The following is a 10,914-nucleotide window of genomic DNA, read 5'->3' as shown; positions in this document are numbered from 1 at the left end:
TGTGTGTGTGTGTGTGTGTGTGTGTGTGTGTGTGTGTGTGTGTGTGTGTGTGTGTTAGTACATACGGCCAGCTGCATTTTCTTTCTGTCAAATGATTTACAGTATAAATTAGAAAATGTAATGTTTTTGTCAGACGTTACAACAGATTGTACTAAACCCATTTAATTGGACCGTCTGGCAGGTATACAGTACACCAAATACGGATGCAGGAGGAAGAGCGACAGTCGACTGGTGCACCGGAACCTCTGTGAAACCAGCAAGAAGCCCAAACCCATCCGGAAGAGGTGCAACGTGAACGAGTGCAGCCAGCCAACGTGAGCTCCTCTCCCCTTCACTCTCCCCCTCTATCCTTTCTCTGTCCATGTCCGAGCCATGTTGATAGGAGAGCATCCATTTCATCATCATCATCATCATCATCGCTCTAAGGGACACTTCCTCTCGACAAGGGACTGACGCTAAAGCACTCTGTCTGGATGACTAACCTAGTCGTTCCCAGTAGTGGACAGATTGAATAATGAGATAATAACCTAGTCGTTCCCAGTAATGGACAGATTGAATAATGAGATAATAACCTAGTCGTTCTCAGTAGTGGACTGATTGAATAATGAGATAATAACCTAGTCGTTCTCAGTAATGGACAGATTGAATAATGAGATAATAACCTAGTCGTTCTCAGTAATGGACAGATTGAATAATGAGATAATAACCTAGTCGTTCCCAGTAATGGACAGATTGAATAATGAGATAATAACCTAGTCGTTCCCAGTAATGGACAGATTGAATAATGAGATAATAACCTAGTCGTTCCCAGTAGTGCACAGATTGAATAATGAGATAATAACCTAGTCGTTCCCAGTAGTGGACTGATTGAATAATGAGATAATAACCTAGTCGTTCCCAGTAATGGACAGATTGAATAATGTGCTCTCTCTTGTTCTGTCTGCCCCCCCCCCTCTCTTATTCTGTCTGCCCCCAATCCTCCCTCTCACTCTCTCTCTCTCTCTCTCTCTCTCTCTCTCTCTCTCTCTCCCTCTCCCTCTCCCTCTCCCTCTCCCTCTCCCTCTCTCTCTCTCTCTCTCTCTCTCTCTCTCTCTCTCTCTCTCTCTCTCCCTCCTCTCCCAGGTGGTTGGTGGAGGAGTGGAACCCGTGCAGTAAGACGTGTGGGAAGATTGGCTACCAGTCCAGGGTTGTTCAGTGTATGCAGGCCCTCCACAACGGCACCAACCGGACGGTCCACACTAAGTACTGTACAGAGGACAAGCCTGAGACCAGGAAGGTCTGTAACCCCTCTGCCTGCCCTGCGCAGTGGAGGACAGGGGCCTGGTCACAGGTAGGTCCCAGCATAGAGCTTCACCACAGAGTATACTCTAGACAAGGGTCTGGTCACAGGTGGGTCCCAGCATAGAGCTTCACCACAGAGTATAGAGCTTCATCACAGAGTATACTCTAGACAAGGGTCTGGTCACAGGTGGGTCCCAGCATAGAGCTTCACCACAGAGTATAGAGCTTCATCACAGAGTATACTCTAGACAAGGGCCTGGTCACAGGTGGGTCCCAGCATAGAGCTTCACCACAGAGTATACTCTAGACAAGGGTCTGGTCACAGGTGGGTCCCAGCATAGAGCTTCACCACAGAGTATAGAGCTTCATCACAGAGTATACTCTAGACAAGGGCCTGGTCACAGGTGGGTCCCAGCATAGAGCTTCACCACAGAGTATAGAGCTTCACCACAGAGTATACTCTAGACAAGGTCCTGGACACAGGTGGGTCCCAGCATAGAGCTTCATCACAGAGTATAGAGCTTCACCACAGAGTATAGAGCTTCACCACAGAGTATACTCTAGACAAGGGCCTGGTCACAGGTGGGTCCCAGCATAGAGCTTCACCACAGAGTATACTCTAGACAAGGGCCTGGTCACAGGTAGGTCCCAGCATAGAGCTTCACCACAGAGTATACTCTAGACAAGGGCCTGGACACAGGTAGGTCCCAGCATAGAGCTTCACCACAGAGTATACTCTAGACAAGGGCCTGGTCACAGGTAGGTCCCAGCATAGAGCTTCACCACAGAGTATAGAGCTTCACCACAGAGTATACTCTAGACAAGGGCCTGGTCACAGGTGGGTCCCAGTATAGAGCGTCACCACAGAGTATACTCTAGACAAGGGCCTGGACACAGGTAGGTCCCAGCATAGAGCTTCACCACAGAGTATACTCTAGACAAGGGCCTGGTCACAGGTAGGTCCCAGCATAGAGCTTCACCACAGAGTATAGAGCTTCACCACAGAGTATACTCTAGACAAGGGCCTGGACACAGGTGGGTCCCAGCATAGAGCTTCACCACAGAGTATACTCTAGACAAGGGCCTGGTCACAGGGGGGTCCCAGCATAGAGCTTCACCACAGAGTATAGAGCTTCATCACAGAGTATACTCTAGACAAGGGCCTGGTCACAGGTGGGTCCCAGCATAGAGCTTCACCACAGAGTATACTCTAGACAAGGGTCTGGTCACAGGTGGGTCCCAGCATAGAGCTTCACCACAGAGTATAGAGCTTCATCACAGAGTATACTCTAGACAAGGGCCTGGTCACAGGTGGGTCCCAGCATAGAGCTTCACCACAGAGTATAGAGCTTCACCACAGAGTATACTCTAGACAAGGTCCTGGACACAGGTGGGTCCCAGCATAGAGCTTCATCACAGAGTATAGAGCTTCACCACAGAGTATAGAGCTTCACCACAGAGTATACTCTAGACAAGGGCCTGGTCACAGGTGGGTCCCAGCATAGAGCTTCACCACAGAGTATACTCTAGACAAGGGCCTGGTCACAGGTAGGTCCCAGCATAGAGCTTCACCACAGAGTATACTCTAGACAAGGGCCTGGACACAGGTAGGTCCCAGCATAGAGCTTCACCACAGAGTATACTCTAGACAAGGGCCTGGTCACAGGTAGGTCCCAGCATAGAGCTTCACCACAGAGTATAGAGCTTCACCACAGAGTATACTCTAGACAAGGGCCTGGTCACAGGTGGGTCCCAGCATAGAGCTTCACCACAGAGTATACTCTAGACAAGGGCCTGGACACAGGTAGGTCCCAGCATAGAGCTTCACCACAGAGTATACTCTAGACAAGGGCCTGGTCACAGGTAGGTCCCAGCATAGAGCTTCACCACAGAGTATAGAGCTTCACCACAGAGTATACTCTAGACAAGGGCCTGGTCACAGGTGGGTCCCAGTATAGAGCGTCACCACAGAGTATACTCTAGACAAGGGTCTGGTCACAGGTGGGTCCCAGCATAGAGCTTCACCACAGAGTATAGAGCTTCATCACAGAGTATACTCTAGACAAGGGCCTGGTCACAGGTGGGTCCCAGCATAGAGCTTCACCACAGAGTATAGAGCTTCACCACAGAGTATACTCTAGACAAGGTCCTGGACACAGGTGGGTCCCAGCATAGAGCTTCATCACAGAGTATAGAGCTTCACCACAGAGTATAGAGCTTCACCACAGAGTATACTCTAGACAAGGGCCTGGTCACAGGTGGGTCCCAGCATAGAGCTTCACCACAGAGTATACTCTAGACAAGGGCCTGGTCAGCAGGTAGGTCCCAGCATAGAGCTTCACCACAGAGTATACTCTAGACAAGGGCCTGGACACAGGTAGGTCCCAGCATAGAGCTTCACCACAGAGTATACTCTAGACAAGGGCCTGGTCACAGGTAGGTCCCAGCATAGAGCTTCACCACAGAGTATAGAGCTTCACCACAGAGTATACTCTAGACAAGGGCCTGGTCACAGGTGGGTCCCAGTATAGAGCGTCACCACAGAGTATACTCTAGACAAGGGCCTGGACACAGGTAGGTCCCAGCATAGAGCTTCACCACAGAGTATACTCTAGACAAGGTCCTGGACACAGGTGGGTCCCAGCATAGAGCTTCATCACAGAGTATAGAGCTTCACCACAGAGTATAGAGCTTCACCACAGAGTATACTCTAGACAAGGGCCTGGTCACAGGTGGGTCCCAGCATAGAGCTTCACCACAGAGTATACTCTAGACAAGGGCCTGGTCACAGGTAGGTCCCAGCATAGAGCTTCACCACAGAGTATACTCTAGACAAGGGCCTGGACACAGGTAGGTCCCAGCATAGAGCTTCACCACAGAGTATACTCTAGACAAGGGCCTGGTCACAGGTAGGTCCCAGCATAGAGCTTCACCACAGAGTATAGAGCTTCACCACAGAGTATACTCTAGACAAGGGCCTGGTCACAGGTGGGTCCCAGTATAGAGCGTCACCACAGAGTATACTCTAGACAAGGGCCTGGACACAGGTAGGTCCCAGCATAGAGCTTCACCACAGAGTATACTCTAGACAAGGGCCTGGTCACAGGTAGGTCCCAGCATAGAGCTTCACCACAGAGTATAGAGCTTCACCACAGAGTATACTCTAGACAAGGGCCTGGACACAGGTGGGTCCCAGCATAGAGCTTCACCACAGAGTATACTCTAGACAAGGGCCTGGTCACAGGGGGGTCCCAGCATAGAGCTTCACCACAGAGTATAGAGCTTCATCACAGAGTATACTCTAGACAAGGGCCTGGTCACAGGTGGGTCCCAGCATAGAGCTTCACCACAGAGTATACTCTAGACAAGGGTCTGGTCACAGGTGGGTCCCAGCATAGAGCTTCACCACAGAGTATAGAGCTTCATCACAGAGTATACTCTAGACAAGGGCCTGGTCACAGGTGGGTCCCAGCATAGAGCTTCACCACAGAGTATAGAGCTTCACCACAGAGTATACTCTAGACAAGGTCCTGGACACAGGTGGGTCCCAGCATAGAGCTTCATCACAGAGTATAGAGCTTCACCACAGAGTATAGAGCTTCACCACAGAGTATACTCTAGACAAGGGCCTGGTCACAGGTGGGTCCCAGCATAGAGCTTCACCACAGAGTATACTCTAGACAAGGGCCTGGTCACAGGTAGGTCCCAGCATAGAGCTTCACCACAGAGTATACTCTAGACAAGGGCCTGGACACAGGTAGGTCCCAGCATAGAGCTTCACCACAGAGTATACTCTAGACAAGGGCCTGGTCACAGGTAGGTCCCAGCATAGAGCTTCACCACAGAGTATAGAGCTTCACCACAGAGTATACTCTAGACAAGGGCCTGGTCACAGGTGGGTCCCAGCATAGAGCTTCACCACAGAGTATACTTCTAGACAAGGGCCTGACACAGGTAGGTCCCAGCATAGAGCTTCACCACAGAGTATACTCTAGACAAGGGCCTGGTCACAGGTAGGTCCCAGCATAGAGCTTCACCACAGAGTATAGAGCTTCACCACAGAGTATACTCTAGACAAGGGCCTGGTCACAGGTGGGTCCCAGTATAGAGCGTCACCACAGAGTATACTCTAGACAAGGGTCTGGTCACAGGTGGGTCCCAGCATAGAGCTTCACCACAGAGTATAGAGCTTCATCACAGAGTATACTCTAGACAAGGGCCTGGTCACAGGTGGGTCCCAGCATAGAGCTTCACCACAGAGTATAGAGCTTCACCACAGAGTATACTCTAGACAAGGTCCTGGACACAGGTGGGTCCCAGCATAGAGCTTCATCACAGAGTATAGAGCTTCACCACAGAGTATAGAGCTTCACCACAGAGTATACTCTAGACAAGGGCCTGGTCACAGGTGGGTCCCAGCATAGAGCTTCACCACAGAGTATACTCTAGACAAGGGCCTGGTCACAGGTAGGTCCCAGCATAGAGCTTCACCACAGAGTATACTCTAGACAAGGGCCTGGACACAGGTAGGTCCCAGCATAGAGCTTCACCACAGAGTATACTCTAGACAAGGGCCTGGTCACAGGTAGGTCCCAGCATAGAGCTTCACCACAGAGTATAGAGCTTCACCACAGAGTATACTCTAGACAAGGGCCTGGTCACAGGTGGGTCCCAGTATAGAGCGTCACCACAGAGTATACTCTAGACAAGGGCCTGGACACAGGTAGGTCCCAGCATAGAGCTTCACCACAGAGTATACTCTAGACAAGGGCCTGGTCACAGGTAGGTCCCAGCATAGAGCTTCACCACAGAGTATAGAGCTTCACCACAGAGTATACTCTAGACAAGGGCCTGGACACAGGTGGGTCCCAGCATAGAGCTTCACCACAGAGTATACTCTAGACAAGGGCCTGGTCACAGGGGGGTCCCAGCATAGAGCTTCACCACAGAGTATACTCTAGACAAGGGCCTGTTCACAGGTGTGCCCCAGCATAGAGCTTCACCACAGAGTATACTCTAGACAAGGGCCTGGTCACAGGTAGGTCCCAGTATAGAGCTTCACCACAGAGTATACTCTAGACAAGGGTCTGGTCACAGGTGGGTCCCAGCATAGAGCTTCACCACAGAGTATAGAGCTTCACCACAGAGTATAGAGCTTCACCACAGAGTATAGAGCTTCACCACAGAGTATACTCTAGACAAGGGCCTGGTCACAGGTGGGTCCCAGCATAGAGCTTCACCACAGAGTATACTCTAGACAAGGGCCTGTTCACAGGTGGGTCCCAGCATAGAGCTTCACCACAGAGTATAGAGCTTCACCACAGAGTATAGAGCTTCACCACAGAGTATAGAGCTTCACCACAGAGTATACTCTAGACAAGGGCCTGGTCACAGGTGGGTCCCAGCATAGAGCTTCACCACAGAGTATACTCTAGACAAGGGCCTGTTCACAGGTGGGTCCCAGCATAGAGCTTCACCACAGAGTATAGAGCTTCACCACAGAGTATAGAGCTTCACCACTTAGTATACTCTAGACAAGGGCCTGTTCACAGGTGTGTCCCAGCCAATGACGTATTTAACCCCTGGGTTGCTGAAGCCACCGGTTGGCCTCATTAACACCACCCTGTAGGGCCAGTCCACCATTGCAATACATGGAATTCTACAGTATTTAAATGAAGGACAAAATGACATGTATTTAAGTATGTTCCTTTGTAGTGGGGCCAATAACATTAGTACTTTAAGGGGAAAAAAAATGTAATATATTTTTTACATGTTGTAAAAAACAACAACTGTTTAGCTCACATTGAATAATTATAAAGTCTAATTAATAATTATAAAGCTTCCAACATCTTTTCTACACTGGAGGACGACTACTAAGATGGCTGTGCAGTTGCTTCAATACAGCGCCCCCTGTTAGTCATCTAGGGTTTATACACATCTTTGGTCCCACCATGGAGCTCTGTCTCGGAGCAGACTGTTCACTAGACAAGGCCTGGTCACAGGTGGGTCCCAGCATGGAGCTCCGCCACAGATCCTATAGTACAGACAGGGGCCTGGTCTGGTCCTGGAGCTCCGCCACTGAGCATACTCTAGCAAGGGCCTGGTCACAGGTGGGTCCCAGCATGGAGCTCCACCACAAAGCCTACAGTACAGACAGGGGCCTGGTCATTTAGCTCCCCCACTGAGCAGTCTCTAGACAAGGGACCAGTCACAGGTGGGTCCCAGTATGGAGCTCCGCCACAGAGCCTTCAGTACAGACAGGGACCTGGTCATGGAGCTCTGTCACACAGCTCACAGTACTACTGAGGGGAACGGCACCTCAGTACCTCCAGGCTCTGACCAGGCCCTACACCCAAACAAGGGCACTGCGTTCATCCACCTCTGGCCTGCTCGCCTCCCTACCACTGAGGAAGTACAGTTCCCGCTCAGCCCAGTCAAAACTGTTCGCTGCTCTGGCCCCCCAATGGTGGAACAAACTCCCTCACGACGCCAGGACAGCGGAGTCAATCACCACCTTCCGGAGACACCTGAAACCCCACCTCTTTAAGGAATACCTAGGATAGGATAAAGTAATCCTTCTCACCGCCCCTTAAAAGATTTAGATGCACTATTGTAAAGTGGCTGTTCCACTGGATGTCATAAGGTGAATGCACCAATTTGTAAGTCGCTCTGGATAAGAGCGTCTGCTAAATGACTTAAATGTAAATGTACTTATCAGAGTTGGGGTCAACTCGATTTCAATTCAATCAATGATGGAATTGGAATTTCTGTTCACTAAAATAGAATTGTAGTTTTCTTTGAGAAATTGACTGAATTGAATTGTAAAATGAAGCTGAACCCTGCTGCTTTTTCCTGTGTTGTTTACCAGGGTTTCTGGAAAGGGAAGTTGCTCTATATCGATTTGTTTTAGGAATTGTGCTAGCTGACTGTTCTAGGGATTTCAGCGTTGTTTCTAACAACGGTGAAGAGCCAGCTGCTTTGAGTCTCGTCTGACCCGCTGTCTCTCTGTGTGGCCACCACAGTGTTCAGTAAGCTGTGGAGAGGGGATTCGACAGAGACAGGTTATCTGACCCGTTGTCTCTCTGTGTGTCTCTCTGTGGGGCCACCACAGTGTTCAGTAAGCTGTGGAGAGGGGATTCGACAGAGACAGGTTATCTGACCTGCTGTCTCTCTGTGTGGCCACCACAGTGTTCAGTAAGCTGTGGAGAGGGGATTCGACAGAGACAGGTTGTCTGACCCGCTGTCTCTCTGTGGGGCCACCACAGTGTTCAGTAAGCTGTGGAGAGGGGATTCAACAGAGACAGGTTATCTGACCCGCTGTCTCTCTGTGTCTCTCTCTGTGGGGCCACCACAGTGTTCAGTAAGCTGTGGAGAGGGGATTCGACAGAGACAGGTTATCTGACCTGCTGTCTCTCTGTGTGGCCACCACAGTGTTCAGTAAGCTGTGGAGAGGGGATTCGACAGAGACAGGTTATCTGACCCGCTGTCTCTCTCTGTGGGGCCACCACAGTGTTCAGTAAGCTGTGGAGAGGGGATTCAACAGAGACAGGTTATCTGACCTGCTGTCTCTCTGTGTCTCTCTCTGTGGGGCCACCACAGTGTTCAGTAAGCTGTGGAGAGGGGATTCAACAGAGACAGGTTATCTGACCCGCTGTCTCTCTGTGTGTCTCTCTGTGGGGCCACCACAGTGTTCAGTAAGCTGTGGAGAGGGGATTCAACAGAGACAGGTTATCTGACCTGCTGTCTCTCTGTGGGGCCACCACAGTGTTCAGTAAGCTGTGGAGAGGGGATTCGACAGAGACAGGTTATCTGACCCGCTGTCTCTCTGTGTCTCTCTGTGGGGCCACCACAGTGTTCAGTAAGCTGTGGAGAGGGGATTCAACAGAGACAGGTTATCTGACCCGCTGTCTCTCTGTGTCTCTCTCTGTGGGGCCACCACAGTGTTCAGTAAGCTGTGGAGAGGGGATTCGACAGAGACAGGTTATCTGACCCGCTGTCTCTCTGTGTCTCTCTCTGTGGGGCCACCACAGTGTTCAGTAAGCTGTGGAGAGGGGATTCAACAGAGACAGGTTATCTGACCCGCTGTCTCTCTGTGTCTCTCTCTGTGGGGCCACCACAGTGTTCAGTAAGCTGTGGAGAGGGGATTCAACAGAGACAGGTTATCTGACCCGCTGTCTCTCTGTGTCTCTCTCTGTGGGGCCACCACAGTGTTCAGTAAGCTGTGGAGAGGGGATTCAACAGAGACAGGTTATCTGACCCGCTGTCTCTCTGTGTCTCTCTCTGTGTGGCCACCACAGTGTTCAGTAAGCTGTGGAGAGGGGATTCAACAGAGACAGGTTATCTGACCTGCTGTCTCTCTGTGTCTCTCTGTGGGGCCACCACAGTGTTCAGTAAGCTGTGGAGAGGGGATTCAACAGAGACAGGTTATCTGACCCGCTGTCTCTCTGTGTCTCTCTCTGTGGGGCCACCACAGTGTTCAGTAAGCTGTGGAGAGGGGATTCGACAGAGACAGGTTATCTGACCCGCTGTCTCTCTGTGTCTCTCTCTGTGGGGCCACCACAGTGTTCAGTAAGCTGTGGAGAGGGGATTCAACAGAGACAGGTTATCTGACCCGCTGTCTCTCTGTGTCTCTCTCTGTGGGGCCACCACAGTGTTCAGTAAGCTGTGGAGAGGGATTCAACAGAGACAGGTTATCTGACCCGCTGTCTCTCTGTGTCTCTCTCTGTGGGGCCACCACAGTGTTCAGTAAGCTGTGGAGAGGGGGATTCAACAGAGACAGGTTGTCTGACCCGCTGTCTCTCTGTGTCTCTCTCTGTGGGGCCACCACAGTGTTCAGTAAGCTGTGGAGAGGGGATTCAACAGAGACAGGTTGTCTGACCCGCTGTCTCTCTGTGTCTCTCTCTGTGGGGCCACCACAGTGTTCAGTAAGCTGTGGAGAGGGGATTCAACAGAGACAGGTTATCTGACCCGCTGTCTCTCTGTGTCTCTCTCTGTGTGGCCACCACAGTGTTCAGTAAGCTGTGGAGAGGGGATTCGACAGAGACAGGTTATCTGACCTGCTGTCTCTCTGTGTCTCTCTGTGGGGCCACCACAGTGTTCAGTAAGCTGTGGAGAGGGGATTCAACAGAGACAGGTTATCTGACCCGCTGTCTCTCTGTGTCTCTCTCTGTGGGGCCACCACAGTGTTCAGTAAGCTGTGGAGAGGGGATTCAACAGAGACAGGTTATCTGACCCGCTGTCTCTCTGTGTCTCTCTCTGTGGGGCCACCACAGTGTTCAGTAAGCTGTGGAGAGGGGATTCAACAGAGACAGGTTATCTGACCCACTGTCTCTCTGTGTCTCTCTCTGTGGGGCCACCACAGTGTTCAGTAAGCTGTGGAGAGGGGATTCAACAGAGACAGGTTATCTGACCCGCTGTCTCTCTGTGTCTCTCTGTGGGGCCACCACAGTGTTCAGTAAGCTGTGGAGAGGGGATTCAACAGAGACAGGTTGTGTGTAGAGCCACAGACAACACCATCGGCCAGTGTGAGGGAGACAAGCCTGAAACTGTCCTCATCTGTAAACTGAGCCCGTGTCCAGGTAGAGTACATACACACACATGCATGCTCTTACACACACACACACACACGACAGG

General features: G+C 51.0%; 1 protein-coding gene across 1 annotated transcript; it reads left to right on the top strand.

Annotated features, from left to right (window-relative positions):
• Positions 1-181: 181 nt before the first annotated feature.
• Positions 182-10,859, top strand: LOC135566338 (A disintegrin and metalloproteinase with thrombospondin motifs 3-like; the record flags this gene model as incomplete). Its single annotated transcript, XM_065014085.1, has 3 exons — positions 182-314; positions 1,123-1,330; positions 10,730-10,859. Coding segments are annotated over 3 exons (471 nt in total), but the record flags the coding sequence as incomplete, so codon positions are not given.
• Positions 10,860-10,914: the final 55 nt, after the last annotated feature.

The sequence above is a fragment of the Oncorhynchus nerka genome, unplaced genomic scaffold (genome assembly GCF_034236695.1).
Source record: "Oncorhynchus nerka isolate Pitt River unplaced genomic scaffold, Oner_Uvic_2.0 unplaced_scaffold_5752, whole genome shotgun sequence".
Taxonomy (NCBI): domain Eukaryota; kingdom Metazoa; phylum Chordata; class Actinopteri; order Salmoniformes; family Salmonidae; genus Oncorhynchus; species Oncorhynchus nerka.
The sequence above is the reverse complement of the archived record's forward strand: the minus strand, read 5'-3'. Positions and strand labels throughout refer to the sequence as shown.